The sequence below is a fragment of the Dama dama genome, chromosome 29 (genome assembly GCF_033118175.1).
Source record: "Dama dama isolate Ldn47 chromosome 29, ASM3311817v1, whole genome shotgun sequence".
NCBI classification, from domain to species: Eukaryota; Metazoa; Chordata; class Mammalia; order Artiodactyla; family Cervidae; genus Dama; species Dama dama.
The window spans coordinates 53946282-53973727 of NC_083709.1; the positions used below are offsets into that span (position 1 = coordinate 53946282).

At 35.9% G+C, this 27446-nt stretch overlaps 1 protein-coding gene and 1 long non-coding RNA gene across 3 annotated transcripts in view; one reads left to right on the forward strand and one right to left on the reverse strand.

Annotated features, from left to right (window-relative positions):
• The window catches only part of SMC5 (structural maintenance of chromosomes 5), a 106978-nt gene extending 85525 nt beyond the window's left edge, over positions 1 to 21453 (forward strand). The window contains exons 12-25 of one of the 2 annotated variants that reach the window (XM_061132559.1): positions 1403 to 1497; positions 2117 to 2249; positions 4723 to 4896; positions 6082 to 6251; positions 8612 to 8735; positions 9004 to 9126; positions 13071 to 13196; positions 15106 to 15150; positions 15600 to 15695; positions 16125 to 16229; positions 16420 to 16539; positions 17685 to 17864; positions 17944 to 18039; positions 19064 to 21453. In XM_061132559.1, coding sequence (XP_060988542.1) covers positions 1403 to 1497; positions 2117 to 2249; positions 4723 to 4896; positions 6082 to 6251; positions 8612 to 8735; positions 9004 to 9126; positions 13071 to 13196; positions 15106 to 15150; positions 15600 to 15695; positions 16125 to 16229; positions 16420 to 16539; positions 17685 to 17864; positions 17944 to 18039; positions 19064 to 19207 — 1731 coding nt within the window. In that variant the 3' untranslated portion in view covers positions 19208 to 21453. The remainder of the gene's footprint in view (positions 1 to 1402; positions 1498 to 2116; positions 2250 to 4722; positions 4897 to 6081; positions 6252 to 8611; positions 8736 to 9003; positions 9127 to 13070; positions 13197 to 15105; positions 15151 to 15599; positions 15696 to 16124; positions 16230 to 16419; positions 16540 to 17684; positions 17865 to 17943; positions 18040 to 19063) is intronic. The other variant, XM_061132560.1, reaches the window with a different exon arrangement.
• LOC133048796 (uncharacterized) overlaps positions 6262 to 27446 on the reverse strand; it is a 66463-nt gene continuing 45278 nt past the window's right edge. Inside the window, exon 3 of the long non-coding RNA XR_009691118.1 lies at positions 6262 to 7963. This is a non-coding gene — a long non-coding RNA (uncharacterized LOC133048796). The remainder of the gene's footprint in view (positions 7964 to 27446) is intronic.

Here is a 27446-nt window from a genome sequence, read left to right on the forward strand (position 1 = left end):
GTGCTGGATGTGTCCATTGCTGCTAGTCTCTCATGGTTTCTAAGTCCTTACGTGCAAACTCTTATACCCATATTTATTTCTATATTTATCTGGAGAACAAAAGTGCATAAGGGCACCAGGAGTTCACACTGATGCTTCAAATTACAGTCGAACACAACAGGGTACCTTCTACTTTTTTTCCTTTGCATATTTGTAATTTCCTACTGTAGCTGTGGAAAAATACCTCCCTCTCCCCCTTACCATCAGTTTATTTACTGATTTGTTCAAGCCTAAAATACTGTGAAAGTAGTCACAGCATACTAGGCTGTGAAAGTAGTTTCAGCAGTGCTATTTGTGCCACCATGAAATCCCTCCAGTCCATCATCCCATCATGTCTCTCAGCAGTATTTTACCTTTATCTGTGTTGATGTCTTATACATCTTTTGTTAAATATGTTCTTAAGTATTTAATGTCTTTTTGACACTCTTAGAAATGGATTTCTAAAATTCATTTTTCAGTTGTTCACTGCTAGTACATAAACATAATTTGATTTTTTTCATTGACCTCTATCTTGTGACACTATTGAATTCATATCCTGAATTCTAGTAGTTGCTTTATAGATTCCATAGGACTTTCTGTGTAGAAAATTACCATCTTTGCAAACAGATCTTTTTACTTGTTCGTTTTCAATCTTTTACCCCTTAATTGTGCTTCACTACATTGTCTAGCTCTTCTAGGGCAATGCTGAAAAAAAGTGGTAAGATTTGATGTCCCTACTTGTTCCCAAGCCTAGGGGGGAAGCACTTTTAATCCACAATTAAGTATTATGTCTGCTATATGCCTATCATAGATGCCCTTTATCACATGTAGGAAGTTTTCTTCTATTCTTAGTTAACTGAAAATTCTGAGATAATCTTATGGTTTTGTACTTTATTCTGACAGTACAGTTAGTTAGACTGATGTAGCATTCAAAGTCAACCAATCTCATATTCCTGGGATAAACTTGACTGAGTCATGTACAGTGTTTATGTATTGCTAGATTCTGTTTACTAATATTCTGTTAAGGATTTTTGTTTATGTGTTCAGGAGGGATATTGTAATGTTTTTGTCAGGATTATACTGGAATCATAAAATGACTTGGCAAGTGTCCTGTCATTCTGTGTTCTGACTTGGTGTTACTGCTTCCTTATCTGTTTGATAGACTTTATCAGGGAAAATAATAAAAGAAATGTACTTTCTGTGAAAACACATAGCTATTAATATCACACTAAAAAGTTTTTCTTATGAGTACCATTAAGTATCTAGTCAGTGTTTAATTTTTTGATCATCCCATGAATGCCAGTAAGAATAATATCATAACTTTAAAAATCTTCATTTAAAGTATTTGGTAATTAAAGTAGTATTTTATTTTCCTTATATTAAGGTTCGTGACAATAAAAAATTAAGAGTAAATGCTGTTATTGCTCCTAAGAGTTCATATGCAGACAAAGCGCCTTCAAGATCTTTGAATGACCTGAAGTAAGTCTTGACAATAGTATTAGAACTAAGCTGTTTTTTGAATATTGAATAATCATCTGTCTCTTAAATATATGTAAATTATCTCTTTGTCACACGAATACATTTGTTATAGGCTGTATTATTCCCTTTTAGGATCTCTACTTAAGTCTAAAAAGGCAAAATCTAGGCCCAGGAACAGATTGTGGTATTCTTAGTATATGATGGTAATTTTTCAAATCATTGGAATAATATTGGACTACTTAGTGAGCTCCTAAAATAGTTGGTTAGTTATTGGGGAAGTAGAAGGATAAATTACTTCATAATGTAAAAGTAATTTCCAGAAGGATCAAATGGAAATACTACAGTTATAAAATGCCTACAAGTAAATAAAGTCTTAACTCTGTATAAAAGCAATGGTAGAAACCACAAAAGAAGAGATTAATAGTTTGTAATTATAAATATTAAACTTCTCTGATCAGGAAATGAATCATCTGATCAGGAAATAAAATCACTTAAGTGACTAACTTCTGTACCATCATTCATTTATGTTTTATTTATTGTTTATTCTCTTGTCAACTATGAGTTTTTTTTTTTAATGCTGTTTTAAGAAGAAAATCCTAAAAGGTGCTTTTCCTTTCAGACAATATGGATTTTTCTCTTATTTGCGAGAGTTGTTTGATGCCCCTGACCCTGTCATGAGTTACCTTTGCTGCCAGTATCACATTCATGAAGTTCCTGTAGGAACTGAAAGAACCAGAGAAAAAATTGAACGGGTAAGAAAATACTGAATCAATCAGTACCAAAAATGTAATTTTGTTAAAACTTACTAAAGTCAAGGAAAACTTGTGAGAAATTTAAAGAAACCTGTCATTGTTTTTAACTAAACAGGAATTACCTTATAATAATAATTTTACATTTCTGATATTACATAGGACAGTGAATGTTGACTAATACTTTATGACAATAAGGATGTGGAGTTACCTAAATAAATACTTAATACCTGTAGGGTAACTAAATTAAAGCCTGAAAAGAGACACCTGACTCTCTTACTGAATTCTGCTTTGCTTGACAAACATTTGTTCAAACATTAATGGTTTATTCATTTAAATTCTTGTATTCTAGATTATTTTTCAAACAGATTATACTTTAGGATGGTAGGCTAGGATATAGAACTGTTCTGGTAAGCCCTCCCCTTAAAGTTCCTTTTAAGATTATCTCATAAGTGAATGACCACTCTTAAGAGGATCTCCTTTTCTTATCTGACAGCCACATAAACTCTTAGGTTCCTAGGTTCTCTGATGGCTGCTTCAAGTTTTCTTCTCCTTACCAGTAGTCTCCAAGACTCCAAACCACCTTTTAATTACAGGGAGAAACAGCCAGATTTGTCCATAATACTAATACTGCTTGTATGCATTTACAGACCTAACTGCTGTTTATAACACTGAATTTATTAGAGAATGTGTTTTAAGTTTTTAACAGCCAGTCTACAAGTATCCCTAGAATATTCACTTGTAGTCTGGCGCCTTTGTATACCTCATTAACAGAAGATAGAAATGGGGCCTCATTACTAACCCATTTTGCGAAGACAAGCAAATTATTAAGTTGCATATCATATTATGGTGATCATTTGGGGAAACCAAAAAAATAGAACTGTGTGTGTGGACCACTCTTTAATACTCATTGATGGGGTTTAAAAAAAGAAGACAACATGCACAGACCATCCTGTGGTCTGTCATAACTTCAGGGGTAGGTAGGGTGCTACCTCTTAAGGTTAGGATAGTAGGCATTCTTTACTGTTGCAGAAAGACTAGAAAATTTGCTAAGGGCTTTCATAGCTTTACTCTGGTGCAAAAAAGGATAGTATTGCACTTGGAAAATCCTTTCATTCTTTGAACAGTTCTTCAAGTTGAAATATTTTTATGTGCTTTACTTTTTAACATTCTGTTTAGGTCACCTAAAGAGCTTTAACTCTACTGTCTATGCTAGAAAAAAAACATGGTATATAGAAAAGCAAAGTCAGACACCTAGTGAAGCCCTTAACATTGTCTTGGCCATCTTTCAGAAAACACAAACCTGCACTGAAGAAATTTACTATCTAAACGTTTCGTGTCTACCTCCTGACAACAATGGTCGTATTTCTCCCGTAGAAAAAAATAGCATTCTTTAGTGTAAGATTTGCTTTATTATCAAATTGTGACATTTTAGACCCTGTAAATGATTATCTTCATGACACGTGGTGGGTAGGCCAACGTCATGTGGGCTCTCCTTTCATTTCAAATTACTGACTGTTTGTGGATGCTAGTTTATACCCTGTGAAGCTAAGTATGTTTAAATATGTCCTATCTCATCGCTTAGACTGTAAACTTCTGCAGAGAAACAAGCCACAAGAATACTGGTAATAAACCTTTAGAGACTGGAAAAAACTACATTACAGCAGCCTATTCTTTATAAATATACAGAAACCGATCCAACAATGTTATGGTGTTTAGAATGTGCGTAGTTTATAAAACTCCTTAATAAATTCTTGAGAGAAAAACTCTCCCCAAAAATGCAAAAAGAAGTCCTTAAAATCCTTGAAAAGTATGTGCGTTAAGTATTCCCCAAATGTATAGGAATTAAATGTAAGATTATGTATCTTTGAACAATATAACTAAGGGGAAGGAGAGTACATGTGTTAATTGAGATAACAGACTTCATTCTGCTGGGCAACCGACTCCCCAAAAGTACACCTACTTGGGAGAGATTGTATAGTAAAGTAGAAATATAGCTAACTTTGGTAGTTGTTTCAGTTTTATCCCAGTTCTCTTCCTTAGTGTTTTTTTCCAAAATAATAACCTGAAATTTATCACTCACCTTTTTAGAGATGTTGGATTACATTTCTTTTAAAAAATGAAAATAAATCTAGTTTGATCTAAAATTCACTTGATCTGTATTTCACTTGATCTGTATTTTTAATTCTTTAGTCCTTTTTTTTTTTAATGTTATAATTATTCTTGTGCTTAGTCGCTCAGTCATGTCTGACTCTTTGCGACCCCATGTACTGTAACTCACTAGGCTTCTCATGGGGACTCTCCAGGCAAGAATACTGGAGTGGGTTGCCATGCCCTCCTCCAGGGGATCTTCCCAACCCAGGGATCGAACCCAGGTCTCCCGCATTACAAGCGGATTCTTTGTCTGAGCCACCGGGGAAGCCCCATCTGATAATTCTTAGATAGATGTCTGCTAAATGTTTATTTTACATTATAGGTAATACATGAAACCCGATTAAAACAAATTTATACAGCAGAAGAAAAGTATGTGGTGAAAACTTCTTTTTATTCAAACAAAGTCATTTCAAGTAACACATCCCTAAAAGTAGCCCAGTTTCTCACAGTCACCGTGGATCTAGAGCAAAGACGACACTTAGAAGAACAGTTAAAGGTTGGTCATTTTTTATTTTACAGTTGATCTACAGTGTTGTGTAAACTGACTCAGTTATATTTTTTTTTCATTGTGGTTTGATACTGGATATTGAATATAGTTCCCTGTGCAATACAGTGGGACCTTGTTGCTTATCCATTCTGTGTATAATAGTTTGTATCTGCTAATCCCAAAACCCCAATCCATCCGACCCCACCTCACCCTTTCCCTTGGCAACTGGGAATCTGTTCTCTGCATCCAAGTCTGTTTTATTAGGAAATTTGTGTCACATTTTAGATTGTCGATATAAGTGATATGGTATTTGTTTTTCTGACTTACTTAATCTAGTATATTGTTGTAGATAGCATTATTTCATTCTTTTATGGCTAAGTATTATTTCATTGGCTATACCATTCATTGAATGTACTGTTCTTTATCCATTCACCTGTTGATGGACATTTAGATCGTATCCATGTCTTGGCTGTTGTAAATAGTGCTGCTGTGAACATTGGGGTGCATGTATCTTTTCAGATTATAGTTTTGTTTGGATGTATGCCCAGGAGTGGGATTGCTGGACCATATGGTAACTATTTTCCATGATGGCTGAACCAGTTTACATTCTCACCAACAGTGTAGGAGGGTTCCCCTTTCTGTACCCCCTCTCCACCATTTATTGTTTACTTTTTTAAATAATGGCCATTCTGAGTGTTATGAGGTTGTACTCTGTTTTAGTTTTGATTTGCGTTTCTCTGATATTATTAGCAATGTGGAGCATCTTTTCATGTGCCTATTAGCCATTTGTTTTTCTTTGGAGAAATATCTATGTAAGTCTTCTGCTCATTTAGTGTTTGGATTGTGTTTATGTTACTGAGCTGTTTCGTATATTTTGGAAATTAAGTCCTTGTCAGTCACATCCTTTGCAAATATTTTTTCCCAGTCCACAGGTTGTCATTTTGTTTATAGTTTCCTTTACTGTGTAAAGCTTGTAAGTTTAAGTCCATTTGTGTTTTTTTTTTTTTTGCTTTTATTTCTGTTGTCTTGGAAGATTGACTTAAGAAAACATTGGTATGATTCATGTCAGAATTACGGTGTTACATCTTCTATTGAAGTTAAAGATCGGTTATTTTGAGTGTTTAAAAATATTAGTTTATAATACTTTAACTAGTCTGTTTTTTAAATATCCTAACAATGTTGCATATTCCATAGGAAATTAATAGAAAATTGCAAGCAGTAGAATCAGGATTGATTGCCTTACGTGAGACAAACAAGCATCTGGAACACAAAGATAATGAACTTAGACAAAAGAAGAAGGAGCTTCTTGAAAGGAAAACCAAGAAAAGACAACTGGAACAAAAAATTAGTTCCAAACTAGGAAGGTATCTTTCAGCCTGTTCTGTGCTGGGGGGTTGGGAGGGTGATACAAATGCACTATAAGGATATTATTAGTTATACATACCTTGTAATGACAACAGAGTTCCCACCAGCATGCTGTGTAGAATTTCTCTCTCAAACTCAAACCCTTCTACACAAAACACAGGACAAAGCAGGGGGAATCTTAAGTGTTACAGATTTTTCTGTTCCTTGATCAGCTATTTTCATCCCTGGACCCCATTATATTCTCAAAAATTATTGAAGACCTTGAGAAAGTTTTGTTTATATGGATTATATCTACTGATATTTACCAAATTAAAAATTAAATAGTATGTTAAAATGATAAATTTGTTAGCAAAAAATATGAGACAATTTTCCAAACAAAATACATTTCGCAAGAAGAGGGATATTACTTTTACATTTGTAAATCTCTTTAGATGAAGTTAGTTGTTTTTTCATAAGTGCTTCTGCATTCACTTGGTTATGAGATATTTTGGTTGACGTATATGAAGAAAATCTGGACCCACATATATATGCAATTAGGAAAGGGAGGACTACTTTAATAGACTTGTCAGCATATGTATTCTTTAATGTTACATCAAAACTTGCCGAAGTGTGGTTTGTTAACATTTAACTGCAACATGGAAACTGAAATCATTAATGAAGAAATATACTCTTAACATTACCATAAGTGCATCTTTTACCCATGAATGACTTTGTTACATTATGCTAGCTTACTGTGAGATCCCAGGCAGTTGGTCTCAGAACTGATTTGTAAGTTTTATTTTGAACTTAGATGTTTTGTGGAAACTTGGAATATATAAGATCAGATAAAAGCTGTTAGGGTGTTCAGTCCAGGGGAGAGGAAAGTGATTTCCAGTTTCAAAGTTTTTCCCATGCCCATTTCAGGACACAATGCAGACCTTTTTTGGTGATTGTTCTTTTATGCTTCTTTCCTATAGAATAAAGATATAGGTATTAAAGACATAATAAATGACAGCTCATTGCCTTGAGTACAGTATAAATTTACCTTGATCTAATATAATAGTGTTTCTAAACACATAAGTTGAATATTTAAAATGCTTCTAGAAATTTTGGGTTTTTTTAAGCAAAATGCCCGTTAACTTTTAAAAGTCAGTAGTGTATGTACCTTGGTTGCTTAAAAGAAGATATATCTGCTGAGTCTTAACTGCCTAGAATTCTTTTCTACATAAACCCTTCACTTTTATCTTTAGTCATCCACAGGTCAGCCTTTTACTGTTGGACTGCTGTATTGAACTCATGGTCTGAAACTAAACTTTCTCCTTATGATGTTGAATTGTGTAGTGAGCTAACCTTTTACGTGCATTGCTGTCCTGCTGTCTCGTGTCTGCAGTTGCTCTGGAACACTGCAGTGGGGGCGTGGTTAGTGGGCTCCCCCTGACTGGTCGCCTCTCTTCAGTGCATAGAGAATACTGTCCTCAAGTTTATCATCTTTTCATGGTCCTGCCCCCTTCAAGATATCTCTGGTGGCTTCCTGCCTTTACTGTATGAAATTTAAATACTGCTTTCCTTTAGCTTGTCCTTCACGTTTTTCAAAATCTTCTTTCACTCCACCCATTCTAATTTCCTCCCTCTCTGCCCCAACACACTCTTCACTCACCATTCAGCACACTCTCGACAATATCCACTGAACTTGTTTATTCTTGTTTTTATTGCTTCCATCTTGGATTTTTCCCTGTAGTGGAAAGAACTTGGCCTTTGATGTCAAACACATCTTAAAATTTAGTATCTGTATTGTTAGGTAACTTAAGTAAACTTCTCAGCCTTTGTGTCTCCATGTTAAAAAGCAAAGTATTAACTTTTAGAATTGTTGTATTGTCTCTTCATCATTATTTTACCTATTAGATTGCCACAATTAAGCTCCTTAAGGGAAGGGACTGTTTTTATAAAGAATGCTTGTCACTTATGGACCAGACATTATACTAAGTGTGTTGCATAATTTGCCTTTTTTTAGTCTTCACCAAAGCCCTGCAGAAGCACTATTTTTATTTACAGTTTATAGATGAGGAAACCAAAGCTTAGAAGAGTAGCTTGTTCAGTTGTACTGCTCATTGGTGGCAAAGAGGAAGTTTAAATCCACTTTCTGACTCTAGATCCTATACCATTAGCACTAGCATTACCTAGACTATGCTGGGCATTTGATACATCTCAACAAATAGTTTTCAATCCTGAGTGGTTGCATAAAATGATTATTTAATCAGGAAGCTATCAGTTAACATCTGAGTAGCATTGCTACATAGACCATAAAGCAGCAGGAAACCTGAGAATTGAGCTCAATCCTTGTGTTTTCTCTGATTTCTACATCATTATGCATTTCATACAGTTTAAAGCTGATGGAACAGGATACCTGCAATCTTGAAGAGGAAGAACGAAAAGCAAGTACCAAAATCAAAGAAATAAATGTTCAAAAAGCAAAACTTGTTACTGAATTAACAAACCTGATAAAGGTAAGACATTTTCATTTTAGTCATTTTTTTTTTGTTGCAAGTCAATAGTAAAATCTTAGCAAGAGATTTATTAGTAATTTCAGCTTTCTGTTTGACATTTCTCTTTATAGATCAGTAAATTGATTAAAAGTACTCATTAGGCTAAATTGTTTTATTTCAAATGACTCAAAGGAGAACTATTTAAGATTGAAGAGAAGTATCAATCACATTAGAAAAATGTTAAGAAACTATATTGTAAAATAAAACTCATAGAGGTTTTTATTCCTAGAATTGTACTGCTTTACATATACAAAAAGTAGATTTAATTCTTCAAAATACTACGGTGATCTCTGAGAAGAACAAATTAGAATCAGATTATATGGCAACCTCATCACAGCTACGTATCACAGAGGTAAAGTTTTTGCTTTTATTTTGGGACTTCAGACCAGTTTGAAAGCTATATATACATGTGTATTTATATATCGTGCCTTGCAGTGTGCAGGTTTTGGTATGCTCTTTAATTTACAGATTTCATGCACTCTGCTGATTAGGAATATTTGAAACCCTTTGTGTACCTTTATTATTATTACTACCCTTCCCCAATTAAATAACAAAGAGAGTACCTGATTTAGTCATTTGAAAACCAAAATCTCACCATGTCTGCTTTCTTAGCCGATACAAATTATAGTTAGTACTGTTGCCAAGAAGCAACTAATAGCTTTTATTGCAGTTTGTATCCCATAAACTATAGATGAGTTCCAGTCAATACTAAGAATGGCCTTAGTGTGTGATCCTGTTGATTTAATCTGTTAATGATAAATATTGAAATGGGGGAGGGTAGGGGGGTGATGTACTAAGTTAACATAAATTTCAAAGAAGACCAAGCAACAAAATGAGGTAGTAAGAGTGACATAGTTTTTGAGTCTTTCAAATCCTTACTCCAAAATAGAAGAGCAGCTGGGATACTATGATAACAGCAAGCCCAGGGACAATGTAGACAACAGACTCGGCTTAAAGGTGTCCCTGTAGGTGTACTGCAGCATATTCTCACACTCATCACCCAGGATTAGCATGAGGCTAGGTTAAAGGCTTAGTCCTTAATAAAACTGCCCTTCAGATGCCACCTGCACTTCTGACCAACTGGTGACTGATTCAAGGGTTCTCATGGCTTCCCCAAGTTCGGTAATTAACTGGAGTGGCTCACAGAACTGAAGAAAAGGCTGTTCTTAACCATTACAGTTTTATTATATAAACAATACAAATCCCTACTAGTCAAGTGAAGAGGTATATAGGGCGGGCAGGGTCCTGCACACCGTTTCTATGCCCTTTTCTGGTGAAATAATTTATTGCTCTCATAGCACATCAGTGTTTGGAATTTTTACCAGGTTGATTACCTAGGCATGACTGTTTGGATCATTGGCCATATGGCTAAACTTGGGCTCTAGCCCTTCTCTCTGCTGTTTAAGAAACTGGGTGGGGGTAATAATAAGACTCAAAGCCCCAACCCTTTAGTCACATCATTTGTCTTTCTGGCATTGACTTCCCCCATTCTGCGTCACTCCTTAGCATAAACTCAGACACTCCTATCACTCAGAAAATTCCTAGGATTTTACAGTCTTCCTCCCGAGAACCAGGGACAAACATCAGTCAAGTTCTGTGTTTTACAACACCCATGAACCCAAGAGTACAGGTGGGTAAGATAGTCAGCAGCAGCATCAAGACTGGTGTGGTATTGCAAGTATGTGGTAAGAAACAGAGAAAGCTCAAAGAATCCAAAAATTAAGTCACCAGCAGGTTCTCATCTTTTAAGAAAAGAGGCCCCATTTGGTGTGGAAAGCTCAGCAGACCAATTTCAGAGCAGCTGAAACTGGGAGGTGACTTTTAGATTCCAGAAAGGTCAGGTGGTGCTGGGGTGATTGAGGTCCCGTGAACTAGCAGCTCACCTGAAACTGCCTTGCAGAGCAGAGTAGCTTACTGAGGAGAACTAGAACCACTGGGCAGGCTAAGGAGACAGCAGGCCTGTGTCATGTGGTCAGAAGGCCGACACGGTCGCTAAAGGCACAGCACTCAAACACAGGAAGGGAGACAGTGTAAGTAAAACAGTATTTTTGCTGACTGTCCTGTAGGTACTATGAGGAAATAAAAGGATACTACCTCAGATTAGATGGTTCAGGAGAGGGAAGTGAGGGAGAATTTCAGTATTGTTTATAGTAGGAACTAGTATGTCAAAGATACTCAGGCCACAAGGATATTATATAAGATACTTGTGCATAAATAATCTTTCAAATAAAAATGGAAGGATGTTTAGCATACATCTACATATATAATCAGAATAAAGACTTCTACACCTGCTGCCTTCCCTAACCTGACAAGGGAGTCTCCTGTCCATATTGTTAGTAGCAGCAGACACAGTAATATTTTTGAGTTGAGCTGATTACTCTGGCGAGTAGAAAGGTTCTTAATTATATTGTCCAGGGAAATATAATCTCATTAGCTACTTGTCACACTAGGTTTTCTTGCCTGGATATATACGCAAACTCTGACAGGTTTTTCCATACTAATCTTCTTGATACTTCCCCTGACTTTATTTTCTATTTTCTCGGCAATATTTTACATCACTATTTCTCTTTTTTTATATGTTAATCTGAAAATTATTAAATGCTTTTTATTTATAATTGTCTTACCAACCCTTTTGTAGGGTTCTTTTCTTTCTTGCACTGTGTTTTGGTAAGTGTTTGTTACTGACTGATCATAGTCACCAGCTGTGCATTTTAAATAGTCAAGAGTGATGAGTGAGAGATACAGAGAAGAGTGAGTCTATAGTAGTTCATTTTGTCTTTCATTTGCTCTTTTTTCTTCTCACGTTTTCTCTCACTTGCCCACACTTGCTCTTCTTTATTCTTCTTGCTATTCTTCATTTGAAACAAAAGGAGATCATTTCCTTCCTTCTTTTCTTCCCCTCACCCTGCTTTGGGGTTTGTCTTTTACCCTGGTCATGAAAGACAAATTCATACACAAAAAAGATTGACACAGAATTTCACTACAAGTTGTGTTCATGAAGGAACTTAGGGATAACTAAACACCATTGAGTTTAATAACGTCCTCAAATTATTGGAGGGCAAATAGTGGAAAAGGGATCCAAACCCATTAAATATTTCCAGAGGTAGGTCACTACCATCTGGAATATTTTTACAAGTTCATAAGCTGACTGCACATAAATCCAGATATGGAGGTGGACAGATGGATGAACATGTTACTTGGTTTTTTACTTTGGGCAGATTTCCTGACCACTCCAAGCCTGTTGTCTTCAGCCACAGATATTACAATACCTACCTAACTTGCAGGGCTATTGTGATAGTAAGTTTAATAATACATCAAGATGCTTAGTGCGCTCCCTAGCATGAAACATGTATGGATTTACATCAAGATTCATATTATAAGAACTGGAAGTTGCTAAATTTACTTTTTATCCTACTATCAAATTTAGAAATTGTGCTTTCATCTAATGTTCTTTACTCTACCTACCTGCTCGCTACTCTCCCGCAAAAACTGAACTTCAGGAAAGACTTTTTATTCGATTTAGATGATGTGTATGTATTTGGGGAGGGAGGGGACCTTTACCAAGTAAACAGTATTATTGCCAGTACCATTGTTTACTATTTGATTGATTGAAATAGAACTTGCAAGCTTGTATATTAAATGTTGTGAAGACCACTGATGTCTGAACTCCAAATTTGACAAGGGAGGGAGGGAGGAAGGACCAGACACACACTGCATGATGGATGTGAATAAGATTACACAAGTTTAATTCTTTTACTTAATCTGCAGAAATACAAAGGATGTTTCTGTACTGTGTCTTTATGAAAATGACTGTGCATCTTATTCACCTTTCTATGCTCAATACATGATAAAATACTGATATTTAATAGGTTCTCAGTAATTATTTGGTGAAGGAATGAATGGGTCCATGAATAAATGATAACTACATGAATCATTTAAAGGTTCTGCTGAGTTTTCTGATATGAAGCCTTATGTATTGTATATATTGTTTTATTAGAGTATAATTATACATAGGTTAAACTTTCATAAAAAGGAAATGAAGTTTAAATTTCAAAGCTTTTAGGGATTCAAGAATGCCATATTATTAATGTCCCAATATATTTTGAAGTTTAAGTTCAAATTCTACCTTAGCAATAAACTCAGTCATACTTTGAGATATGGTTTTTGGATGATTTGCTTACTGTTATCAAAATTTGTAATATATGTGATATAGTGTGATGATATTTATTAATAAAAGAACCCTCTGATTGAACAGTAACATAAACATTTTCAAAATATTTCTTTTTCTTATAATAGCAACATTTCATTGAGTTGGATGAAAATAGACAGAGATTATTGCAGAAATGCAAGGAACTTATGAAGAGAGCCAGGCAAGTATGTAACCTGGGTGCAGAGCAGACTGTTCCTCAAGAATATCAGACAGTAAGTATAAAAAGTATATAATGCTACAAATTAACATATTTAACATAGTATTTTTAAGTTTAAAGTGTGTTAGGCATTTTACAGGGCCATGAAAAACATGATCTGCCATAAATGAGATAACCCTGCCGCCATTTTTAAACTGAGTATGCATGTAGTTTTGCTCAATGAATTTTTTCTTCCTGGTACTCAGATGGACACCATTCAGTCTTATTGCTTAGTACCAAAATTACTCAGATATGGGTATCATTTTGCAAAATTATTTCTACCAAAACATTTATCCAGTAAAAAGCTTTTTTCCCCAAGCACCTTTTTAGGAGAGGTTTGGGAGATGGGATATAGTTGTATTAGTAATTGATATATAAGAAACAGTACATACAGGTGATAGTTAGAAAAAGACAAAATGAAAATGTTATCCTGGAAATCAGGGTGTTTATCTAGGGTTCTTTGGGAGTGGATTCTTTATGACTAACATCTGTTGGTAAAGAAAAGAGCCTTTCCTTCTTCTCATTATGTGTACTTTATATCCTGACATATCATTTAGTTAGTAAAATGAGAAGATACTGCCCTTTTCTGCCTGTTCTACCATTGAGTAGGTAGCCCTTGACCTGAAGCTTTATCTGGCAGGTAGGGATAATGCCTTGATTACCTTCTATCACACATTAAACAAAACACATACTTTCTTCTCTCTTGAAATTTATATTCTAGTCTGGAGGGTGGGGAAAACAAATCAAAAAGCAAATAGATTATGTTGGGAATAGCAGGAGGTGTTAAAAAGAATAATAATACAAGGTAAAAGGCTAGTGTCAGAGAAGTCTCCTTTGAGAAGATACTATTTTAGATGAGTCCTGAATGAACAGAAGAAATCAGTCAAGTGAAGGTTTGAGGGAAAAGCATTCCAGGCAGAGAAAACAGCTCATTCAAAGCTCTTGAGGCAGAAGTATATTTGGCCTGTTTCAGAATAGAAAAAATCTTAGTGGGGCTAAAATTTATTATCCAAGGAGGGCAGAAGTCAGATCCTGTAGGGCCTTATAGACCACAGAAGGAATTTGGGCTTTACTTTGGGATGGAGTCCATTGGAGAATTTTAAACAGAAGATCGATAGAGGTAGGACAACCGTTTGTAGAGCACTCCAGCTGCAATCTGGAGAATAAAGTAGGGATACAAGAATGGAAGATGACCATTTAGGAGATTATTGCTTTGGACCAGGCAAGAGACTATTGTGGTGTGGATTAGAGTGGAAACAGAAACGATAGAGTAGTTTACATACTTGAGGTATCTTTTAATGACAGAACCAGCAGGACTTGCTAATGGATTTGAATTGAAGGGTAGAGAGAGGATCCCTAAATTTTGCCAATTACTGAGATGGAGAAGCTCAAAGGACAAATAGGTTTGCTCAAATTGGTGGGGAAGGTGGGTAAGTTGAAGATTGGTTTCACCATCTTAAGTTTGGTCTATTAGAATCAAATGAAGATATGAAATAAGTGTGTGGCACATGAGTTCAAAGCTCAAAGGACAAGTCAGCTTCAACAAAATGAACTTAATATCTGAAAGCCTATAGAAGCTGAACTGCTTTCCAGAAGGTTAGAGGGAAAAAAAGACAGGTTAAGATATTAGATTAATGTGGCATGTTAGGATCTTTTTCAGAGTTTTAAGATTGATTTTGTACATTGTAGTACATAAGCTTTTGCAAGTTGTGCTGACAAAACGTTGTACTGTTTGCCTGCCCCCACCCTGTTCTAATTTGTCTCTATGATATGGTCTCGGAAGATAGTACTGTGGTGAAATTCTGCTGTCAAAGTAATTGGATTCTTTGGATGCTTTTGTAGTTCTTCACAAGTACAGTATAAAGTTCTAACTTCTTGCTCTCTTTCAATGCCCCACATATTCTGGACCCATTCTACCAATTCAGCAAGTACCCACCATTCCAAATGGACACAACTCCTCACCCCCCATGGTATGCAGTGCTCTTTTTCTCCAAGCTCCTGTCTCTCCTCTGCCTTACTTTTCCCTAGCTGTTTGCTTTAAGGCCCAGAGATGAATTTGAGGCCTCTGAATTCTCTTACTGTTTCTTGTAGCTCCTGTAGCATAAACTGATAATTCCTTTCTCTAAATTCCATAACCTGTATGATATGTACTGCTTATTTTAATACTCAACATCATTACATTGCCTTAAGGTATTAGCTCATGTTACTAAGTATATACATTTTATTTTCTTCTAAAGTATAAACCCCTTTTTGAAAGCAAAAAGCCATGTTTGTAATTCTTTTGATTCCTTACTGTGTTGTGCTAGCATGCTGTTCAACATGTAGCAGACACTCGACAGAATATTTTCGTTTAAACTATTTGAGTTGAACTGTTTTCATTGTACTACCCATAATAATGGACAGTTTTTTCCTTCTTTAGGCTTTCCAAGATCTTCCAAACACCTTGGATGAAATTGATGCTTTATTAACTGAGGAAAGATCAAGAGCATCTTGCTTCACAGGACTCAATCCTACAGTATGTGTCTTCCCCTAGTGCCTGCTGCAGTCGCCACCACAGCACACCCTGCCCCCGCCCCACACACACACAGTTCCCCCCAGCACTTGCCTCCCACTCTGTTCCTGCTGCCTAGCTTATTATTACCAAGAACTCTAGTACAATGTACTTTTAAATGCCAGATTCTGAATCTGTTAGAATTTTAAATAGATTCTTCCTAAGGAACACAGTGTTCTGTGCCTTTCCTTTATAAAAAGAATACTTGGGCTAACCTGAAATACTGAGATGTCTTTTTTAAGAATTAAAAAAATGACATTTTTTAGTATGTTACAAGAACATAAATTAACTGCCTACAAACAGTGGCATTTTCAATTAATGTTTTAATTGATGCAAAATTTTTTGTACCTTTATCCTTTGGTAGATTATTCTTAAAGGTTTTTTTTCTGCCAGGTTGTTGAGGAATACACAAAAAGAGAAGAAGAAATAGAGCAATTAACTGAGGAAATAAAGATAAAGAAAGTTGAACTGGATAAATACAGAGAAAACATTTCACAGGTAATTATTCAACTTTTTCTCATGTGCATTAATATGGGAATGTAGAATAATGCAAAATGAAATAACATTTCTAAGAAAAAAATGTATGTTCTCAGGACCAGATCGATACTAAATTTGTTTTATATAAAGTCTTGTATCAATGTAATAACACTTCTTTTACATTTTTATTTTTATATTGCTTTACTTACAGGTAAAAGAAAGGTGGCTTAATCCTTTAAAAGAGCTGGTAGAAAAAATTAACGAAAAATTTAGCTATTTTTTTAGTTCTATGCAGTGTGCTGGTGAAGTTGACCTCCATACAGAAAATGAGGTAAAATTGCATTTGATATGTTTCCTGACAAGAATTTTAATTATATGATAAAAGTATATGTAAATTGTTTATTTACTCTAAAGGTATATTTTAAAATTTTGCTTATAAAAAAAAAATGTCCAAAGGAAAGAAGAGACCATATCTAGGATTCCATCAGGGTCACTTGTTGTTTTGAGGATTTTCTTCTTGGTGACATCTGAGATTAGCAACTAATACCTTACAGACTCTTTTCATATCCAGCCTAACTGAATTCATATCCAACTGAATAGCTGAATGGTTATTCAGTTGTGATGAACAAATGCATTGCTTTTTGAAATCACTACTCCTCAACTTTGAAGAGTCATATACAAATTGGCATACATAACTGAAATATAGAATAGTACCAGTGATTTCCTTTTGATCAAGAATTTGAGTTCACAAGAACAAAAATACTGAAAAAATTTGGTACTGATTTCTTGAACTATATACGTTTCATGCATTGCAATTGTGGGTAAAATAGGAGTGGGTGGAGCTATAGATGAAACAAGATTGGTCATATATGGATCACAGTTGAGACTAGTTGATGGTAGATACATTGAGCTTATCTGGGAGTTCTAATTTTGTAAATGTTGAAATTTTTCCCTAATAAAGCATTTCTTTTAAGAAGGAAGAAACGTAAAGCAAGGTAGAGCCTTTATTTCTCCTTAGGAATTTTGTCCCATTACTTCTTTATCTGTTTATTATGAAACATAAGGATTGCAAACATCATGTAACTGTAAGTTTTAATAAGATATTAGACCTGTGAAGAGAATCATCATCAACATAGTCTGGGTTTGATAGAAGGAAGAAATGTATTGTAATAACATGTAATTTATAATATATTTCCTTTGTGCCAGACACTGTGCCAAGCATTTCTAGGTTTATCTTCTTTAATCTTCAGAACCATTCTATAAAGCAGGTACTTTTTATTGACTCTATACTGAAACAATATTAGAACCACTTGCTCTCTACAAGCTCTAGAGGTCTCCAAAGATCTATTTAGATAAAACTGATATCATGAATAAGTCCATTATAAGAGTAAAGAACTTCAGTTTATTTTCAAAAAAACAGTATAAAATTGCCAGAGAAAACACTCACCTTTCATCAACTTTTTAAATGTTTTGTAGGAAGACTATGATAAATATGGAATTCGAATTAGAGTTAAATTTCGCAGTAGTACTCAACTGCATGAATTAACTCCTCATCATCAAAGTGGAGGTGAAAGAAGTGTTTCTACTATGTTATACTTGATGGCACTTCAGGAGCTTAATAGATGTCCATTCCGAGTAGTTGATGAAATCAATCAGGTATAGCTTATTCTTTTATTGGGTTTCACTGTATCTTGTAATAGATTTAAATCTAATCATCATTATTGTCTTTCTTTAGGGAATGGACCCAATCAATGAACGAAGAGTGTTTGAAATGGTTGTAAATACTGCTTGCAAAGAAAACACATCTCAGTACTTCTTTATTACACCAAAGGTAGGTAATAAGTAATCTAAAAATACGTACTTGGAAGTCCCTTTCGGCTAAAACATGTAGCAGATTTTGGCCCAGTATGTATAAATATGAGCAGGAACAGTCCCAAAATAGAATTTTAAAGATTAAGTATGTTATTGGAACTTGTTCCCCTTTACTATAATCAGAAACCTTATCATTAGAGGAAGAAAGTAGTAGGCATAGCATTTTGTTCTAGAACTGAGGGTTCCTCTGCTTTTTTGGCATTTATTCTTCTTCTAGGGAACTTCCTCTCTTAGCACTGAAAAATAGCACTGGTCCTCCTCATTTCCTCAGAAAGGCCTGTTTTGCTCTGTCCTGGCCCAGAGGAAATCCTAAGTATCTTCAAAATCTTCTATTTACATAAAAAACAGACTTACCTTTATAGAACCATTACAATGGGAAATTTTCTTTTGTTACCTCTTGTGCTATGGGTTGATTATGAAACTGTTGTATAACAATCAAAGATGTTTTTATTAAATGTAATCAGATTTTTTTAAAGAAATTTCATTGGAGAGCCTATCTTAAATTCAGTTTTTTATTGAATAGTATAATCTCTCCTTATTCCAGCAGATACTCTGTGGAATAGCTAGATCTGTTAATACCCTATTGTTGTTGGCCTATAAATCAAACCATTCTGTTAATACACTTTTCAGACTACTGATCTACAGTACCTGACTATAGAAGTTGCTTGAAAGGTGTTTTGTGGATAAAAGAGTGAAATTACCCTAGGAAAGTTCTGAAGGATATACGTTTCCAGGGTCAACCTAGGAAACAGCATGATCCCATTGGCCTGTGAATGTGGAAGGCTCCTAAGATATGTTGACAGTCCTTAGGCCAGGTTTCTGATGTGCTGATTCAAGTAAAAATCACCATCTGGCAGGGTGTATGTTGAGTTGAGAACTTCATTAAGAGTTTCATTAATTTTACAAATAAAATATACATGCAAGTTCAGAAAGTTGTGCTTAATATATAGCATTCCATAACAGTTTGTTTTAACACTTCACAGCTCCTTCAAAATCTTCCTTATTCTGAAAAGATGACAGTATTGTTTGTCTACAATGGTCCTCATATGCTGGAACCAAACAGATGGAATTTAAAGGCTTTCCAAAGGCGGCGGCGCCGTATTACATTCACTCAGCCTTCTCAATGAAAGGGCAAGAACTTTGGGACTTTTCTGTTAAATCCTATATGTAAGTGTGGCTCAACTGAGTAAAAGATTCATTAAGACTAAAGGATCAGTTATTTTTGAAACCTGCTATTAGATACAAATGGGTTGATGAAGAGAGACCATAATAACTTCTTTCTGTGGAACATCATTTGGTAGTAAAATTTAAATCTTGAGTCCTTAGCACTCTGACCGTAAGTGACTGGGTCCCCACTTCGACAGTATTTCCTACTTAAATCAGAACACAGTGTTATTAGTTACAAGAAGTTTAGTTGACATGGGAACCCTGAGCTTTACTTGCAATGTAATTTTAACTACTTTTAGAGTCTAAAGATGACTCTAAAGCTTAAGTCATAGTTTCTCCCAGTGTTATATTTAATTTTTAAAATTTGATATGGAAATGTCTAATGTATAGTAATAATTTATGAGAAATCTATTCATTTCTTCCTATTAAAAAGATTACCTTATCTCCACTAGGAAATGGGATTTTAGGAACCTTTTAAAAAAAAGTTTTATGAAACTTGATACTGTAATTGTATTGGTATCTCAAAGGAGGGTAGCAGGACTTCTTTGAAATGCCACAAGATGGCCACTAGATGATGCAAAATGCAACCAAAAGATTGACAGAGAATAAAGTGGCAAGAGTTTTGAAAGAATAACCCTGTAAAATGTGGGTGGGTCTTTTCGGGCTTAATCTTTTTTTTCTTTTTTTAATTTAAAGTCAATTTTTACATCTTAAATTTCTAAAGCATTTTTATAATTATTTTTAGTAAAATTTTTCTTAACATTTCTTATACTGGTTTCTACAGTTTATATTTGAAATTTCTCAGTGTTATGTAGAGTGAGCAAAAGCATTGATTTGTTTAAAACCATAACTGTTTTTAGACCTTAAGCTTATGCAGGTCCTTCTAATTTACAGTGTTGATTCTACCCCATTATCTTAGAAAATCTAATTTAAACTGTTCTTGCAGCATGGAAGAATCAGATTAGAAAATCATTTGTTTATCTCTGAGTTATACTAATTAACAGTGCCAAAACATTCTATTCTTTAAAATCTTGTAAAATAAAGAATTGGATCAAGGACATATCTTTAAAAAGTGGATTGGATCTGTAGAGGTATTGACAATTATTTTTTTGACTTGGTAGCTTGACTAAATTGGAGAATTGTATTGAGTTTGGGTTTTATATGTTGTTAAATAGCTACTGAAATTTATATTCTTGTTAAGTCAAAAAATAATGTCTACGTCCTCTTATTTGGACATTTTCTCTTTAAAAAACTATTTTTTTCTTCATAAAAATTTTAAAGAACCTTCCCCTCTTAAACTAAGTCTAATGCATGTACTATGAAAATATTATTTTAAAATAACATTTTTACTAGTGCAAACAACTCATGTAAACATTGAAAATGTTGGTAACATGTTAGTAAATGAATGTTGTTAGCAAATGTTTTGTTGTTAAATACTTTGTTTTCCATCAAAGTACCTTTACTAATATGTGCTTGGTGTAGTTCATTTATTGTCTAAGTGCCAGTCATCTTATTTCTCCAAAATGATCATCAATGTGAAAAAAGTTTGAAGATTATTTCAGTTTGCATATGCCAGTAATTATTCCAAACCTTGTTTATAAGCATTTGTATCTTTCTAGTGGACAAATACTTGGTTTTACACTGAAAGTTGAGCTGCAAAGAATAAATTATGTATTTTAACATTAATAAAATAGTAAGTCCTGCACAATAACTCAGCCACTGGAAACTTCACATATTTTCTGCAAAAGTTGATTTTAATTACAAGTTGTAAAAACTTCATATAATAGTCTCATTTGATGAATAAAATATTTAAAACCCTAAAAGGTGACAAGCAATTATTTATAATGACAAAATCTTAATTGATTTGCCTAAGGATTTTAGCATTAAAAGGAAAGGTTTCTTGCTGCTTTCTAATTGTCTTTTGGACGTGTGTTTATTTTGTTTGGAGTATGAATCTTTAGTATCTAAAAAAACGTAATTTGGGGGAATTACTGGTGGTCCAGTGGTTAGGACTTCATGCTTTTACTGCCAAGGGCCCAGGTTCAGTCCTGGTCGGGGAACTAAGATCCTGCAAGCTGTGCAGCATGGCCAAAAAAAAAAAGTGTAACTTGTCCTGCTACTATGTATCTGCAGGTGTAACTGGAAAAAAACTCTTTGTGGGAAATGCTACTTTGTTGGTAATAAATGCATATTTTCATTTAGTGTATGTCTTTTTGAATGAGCACTGTTTTTTATATACTTTGAATCTTTGTAAGAGTCATTTTGGTTTTCAGATTTGCTGAAGTCTATTGAATGCCTACCATTTACAGAATACTGTTTGGCAGTCTGTGTTCAAAAGGATAGAAAATTTAGTCCCTTGTTTTGCTGCATGGTGATCCTAGTCTTTTATAAAGCCATACCAGAAAAATAAAGGTATTTAAATCATCTAAAGAAACCAGTTACAAGGTAAGTATAAATATTTTTAGGTTGAAACCTTAGATGGCCTGCAAGAGAGCCTTGAATATGGCATCTTCACCTATATGGCTGTGTACCTAGTTAAATTTCACCCGCTGTGTTACTCAAGAGGGAGAGGGTGAATAGTAGAGACAAGCAGGAGTCTCTGCCATGATACAGAGAGTCACCCTGTGGTTTGCTGACAGTGTTTTCAGAGGGAAAGACTTGGTAGGCTTTCATCACACTCATAAAAATCCAGTTGTCACAGCCTTCAAAGACTTCTACGTATCTCCCCCCACTGCCCTCATCTAAAGTGTCATCCCTGCTGCTGCTAAGTCACTTCAGTCATGTCCAACTCTGTGCGACCCCATAGACGGCAGCCCACCAGGCTCCCCCATCCCTGGGATTCTCTAGGCAAGAACACTGGAGTGGGTTGCCATTTTCTTCTCCAGTGTGTGAAAGTGAAGTTGCTTAGTCATGTCCGACTCTTAGCGACCCCATGGACTGCAGCCTACCAGGCTCCTCCATCCACGGGATTTTCCAGGCAGGAGTACTGGAGTGGGGTGCCATTGCCTTCTCCCAAAGTATCATCCCTAAGCCACTAATATATACCACTGGCAAAACACAATGATGTATATTTTGAAGAATAAAAAATACAGCCTGCATATGATTCCACTGTCAAGAAACTTAGTTCAGGGTGGTAATTCCAGTTCAAGATGTTAAACCCCATCCTGAACATCCTGAACTTATCTTTTGCCACAGACACACTGCGTCTATGTTACATAATAGAAAATTCTTCATCACTGGCTGAGTGACAACCACACATCAAGCAAGCAGGTAGGGGAGGCTGGAACAAACTCACCATAAACCCCACCCCCAGTGGGTCCCAAATTGGAAGAGAACTGAAAGCCCAGAGCTGCTTGATGAGAAGTGAGGAGCTTGAACCCCACCTCAGGCACTCCAACCTTTAAGACCTACACCTGGAAGAGAAGCCCCCATCTGATTTTGATAACCAGTGAGGCTTGTGATCTGAAAAGTGATTCTTCAGAGGCTAGTCTGCTCAGACTCATCTACCCAGGGCCCAGCTCAGAAGCAACAGATCACACCCAGACATAAAGTGAAGGAGGCTCACCTTAAACTGAAGCATCACTCTGCCTGAGAAGAGGCATCTACTCTGACAGACACGTGTAGGAGTTAAGTTGGCGGGTACAGAGATGGGCAAGTGCTGTTTTCATGCCCATGCCCCGGAGCACAAGTATCTCCTAGCCAAGAGGGTTCACATGCATCTGATGCCCTGGTTTTGCTGGCTACTGCCCAGAGGACACCTCTGGACCACCTAGCTCTGGAGGCCAGGGGAGCTTGTGTTCCTGGGCCCTTGGGACTGTAACAATCAGTGTCACCAGAAAAATCCGTGTTCTGATTTTTGTGGCTGCTGCCAGTGGGCACCTCTATACTCCCTGGTTCTGATAACCATGGGGCTTATGTCAGCAGATCCCATGGAACAGTAGTGAATGGAGGAAAAGTTCTTAAATAGCTACCATCTCCAGAGCACAGCAAGAGGCACTGGACCCAGGAGCTCAGTCTTTGTGAAGAGTGAGGGCCTATTAAAAATCATGGCTGCAGCCCGAGAGACAGGCTTCCAGTTACTCATCTGGGACTGTCCGAATAGTTTACAGAAGTCTGGGAGAGAGGTACTATCTTCAGGCTTTCCCTTTGCCTTGCTCCAGAGTGCCAGTGCCTCCCAGACGGGAGCTTTACACGTTTGGTATCCTGGTTTTCCGCAACCAGTCCTTACTTTCTGCAGCTGCCCATCAGGGGATGCCCCTCGATTGCCCGGTTGTGATGGCCAGGGGGGCTTACAGTTCTGGGTCCCACAGGACTGTGATGATCATAGAGATGGTTCTTGGCAGAGCATGGCCACAGAGAGCAGACTGAAGTAACCCCTCACCCTAGTCTTTCTGTGCTGTAGCTTCTACCTGTCCTGGAGCTTTGACCTGAGAAGCAGGCTTCAAGTGTGGCGTACATTTTGTGGTCTCTGAAGTTATTCTCAGGGCATATAGGCTACAGATGCCATCCTGGCACTCTGCTGCCTTGCTCCAGATCGTTGGTATTTCCCAGAAAACAGCTTGTACATGTGTCTGGAGGCACAACTTTTTTGACTGCCACCCAGGCACACCTCCAAATTTTCTGACTCTGGTGGCCAACAAGGTTTACACTTACAGTCTCACAGGACTATATACATGTCCATACTTTTAAAAGCTGCTGCCTGAGGATCTGACTTCTAATTTGCCTGAATCTAGGTAATGAGAACCTCTTTTGGAACACCCTCAACTACTAGGAGCTGTTAACAATATAATAGGCTGTTGGACAATCACAAAGGTTTGAGAGACGACAAGAGGCTAGGGCAGGGTTGAACAAGCTTCATCCACAAAAAGCCCTTCTTTTTAGACTGAGAGAGGTCTTTGTTTTATCTACTGCAAGAAACCAACACAGGGAGTCAAGAAATAAAGAAAGGAGTAAACAATAAGATAAAAGCTCCAGGGGTGGGGGCAGAGACAAGCTTAATAAAATGGAGATAAGTAATTTACAGTCAAAGAAATGATTATAAAGATGCTCACCAAACAGGAGTAGAATAAATGAATACAGTGAGAACTTCAATGAAGAGTTGGAAGACAAAATACCAAAAATAAGTCACAGAGCTGAAGAATATAATTGAACTGAATATGAAAAGTACACTATGAAAATGAAAAGTTCAGCAGGAGACTAAACAATTAGAATTAATCATCAAGTTGAAGACAAGGCAGTGAAATTCACCCAATCAGAGCAGCAAGAGGGGGAAAAACATTGAAAATAGGGTAAGGGTTTTATGGGAAACTATCAAATAGGGTTAACATTCACATTTTAGGGCTCCCAAAAGACAGAAATGGGCAGAGAAATTATTTGAAGATAAATGGCTCAAAACTTCCCTAAACTGGGTAAGGAAACAGCATCCTGAGGCAAGACGAAAAGGGAGGGCTCATAAATAAAATCAGAAATGAAAGAAGATATTTTATAATTGGTACCACAGAAGTACAAAGGGTCATAAAAGACCAATATGAATGATCATATGCCAACAGATTAGATGATCTAGAAGAAATAGATAAATTCCTAGAGACAGCCTATCAAGTCAGTTGTGAAAAACAGAAAATCTGAACAGACTGATTACTAGTAATGAGACTATTTGGTCATCAGAAACTCCCCGACAGACAAAAGTTCAGAATTAAGTGGCTTCATTGGTGAATTCAACCAAACATTCTAAGGAGAATTAACACCAAACCTTTTCAAACTCTTCCAAAATTAAAAAAAGAAAAATAGAAGAGGGAACTCTTCCAAACTCAATCTACAGGGCCAGCATTATTCTGATACCAAAACCAGACAAGGATGCCTCAAGAAATCTTCAGGCCAGTATCCCTAGTGAACACAAATGTAAAGATCCTCACCTAAATATTAGCAATCCAAATTCAACAATATATTAATAAGAGGGCCATGCATACACCAAGATCAAGTGGGATTTATTCCAGGGATGCAAGAATTAACAAAATGAAGAATATAAATCATATGATCATCTCATTAGATGCAAGTAAATATCTGACATCTAGACTTCAATGTCAATTCATAATAAAACACTCAAAAATGGGGACAGAAGTAACATACCTCAACAAAGGCCATGTATAACAATTCCAGAACTAACATCATATTTTACAGTATAATGCTGAAAGCTTTTCCTCTGAAGAGCAGGAACAAGACAAGGATGCCCACTTTCACCACTTATATTCAACAGAGTACTGAAAGCCCTAACAAGGAATTAACCAAGAAAAATGAATAAAAGGCATCCAAATTGGCAAGAAAAAACTAAAACTGTCACTAGTTGTAGATGACATGATATGATACAGAAAGCCCTTAAGATTCTACAAAAAAACTTAAATGAATTCAGTAATGTTTCAGGATACAGGATCAATGCAAAAAATCTCTTGCATTTTTATATGCTAATGAGCTATCAAAAAATGAACAAAACAATCTTTTTGCAGTTACATAAAAAAGAATAAAATACTTAGAAAATAATTAACCAAGGAGGTGAAAGACCTGTATACTGAAAAGTACAAAACATTAATGAAAGAAATTGAATAAAAAAAGATACTCTGTGCTAATGGGAAGATTATTGTTAAAATGTCCAAACTACCCAAAGCAATCTTCTAATTCACTGCAATTCCTAAAAAAATTCCAATGGCATTTTTCACAGAAATAGAACAATTCTAAAATTCATACAGAACCAAAAGAGACACTGAATAGCCAAAGCAATCTTGAGAAAAGAGCTGGAGCATCACACACCCTGATTTCAAACTACAGTTGGCCCTTCAACAATGGAGGGGTTAAGAGAACCAACCTTCCTCATAGTCATCTATGTGTATAACTTAACAGCCAGCCTTCCATATTTGCAGTACCATACCCAAGGATTCAACGAACCACTGATTGTGTAGTACTGTAGTATGTATTAAGTGAAAATTCCAGGTATAAGTGAATCCACGCAGATCAAACTGATGTTGTAAGGGTCCACTTAAACATTACAAAGTTATAGTATGTATATGTACTATATATATAGTATATAACTTTGTTGGCATAGAAACAATTACACAGGTCAATGGAACAGAAATGAGAGCCCAGAAAAACCCACACATACACGATCAATTAAATTATGACAAAGGAGTTAAGAATATACAGCAGGGAAGGGGCAATCTCTTTAAGAAATGACATTGGAAAAGTGGACAGTCATGTGCAAAAGTCCATGTAAGTTAGTCCACTAACTTACACTGCACACAAAAATTAAGTGAATTAAAGACTTAAACACAAGACATGAAACCACAAAACTAGAAGAAAGATAGGTGGTAAGCTCCCTGATACAAGTTTTAGTAACACGGTTTTTAATTTGACTTGAGAAACAAAAGTAAACAGATTGGACAACAAGCTAAAAAGCTTCTGCACAGGGAAGGAAACCAGTAACAAAATGAAGAGACAACCAATTGAATAAGAGAAAATATCTGCAAATAATATATCTGATAAAGGATTAACATCCAAAGTATATAAAGAACTCATACAGCTTACTATGAAAAAATAAGTTTGCCTATTTAAAAGTGGATGGAGGATCTGAATAGACATTTTTCCAAAGAAGATACACTTTTAGCCAGACTCATCAAGAATAAAATAGAAAGGATCCAAATTATTAAAATTCTGAAATTAAAAAAGGTTATTACCAACATCACAGAAATACAACAGACATTAAGAGACTACTAAAAGCATCTATCTAAATAGAACACCCCCCCCCCCCCAAAAAAAAGATATCCTTTTCATCATAGGGGATAGGAGTGCAAAAGTAGTAAGTCAAGAGATACCTGGATTAATAGGCAAGTTTGGCCATGGAGTACAAAGTAAAGCAGGGCAAAGGCTAACAGTCTTGCTAAGAGAACGCACTGGTCATAGATAACACCCTCTTCCAACAACACAAGAGACGACTCTACACATGGACATCACCAGACAGTCAATACTGAAATCAGACGGTTTATATTCTTTGCACCCAAAGATGGAGTAGCTCTATGCAGTCAACAAAAAAACAAGACCTGGAGCTGACTGTGGGTGGCTCAGATCATCAGCTCCTTATTGAAAATTTCAGGCTCAAATTGAAGAAAGTAGGGAAAACCACTAGGCCATTCAGGTATGACCTAAGTCAGATCC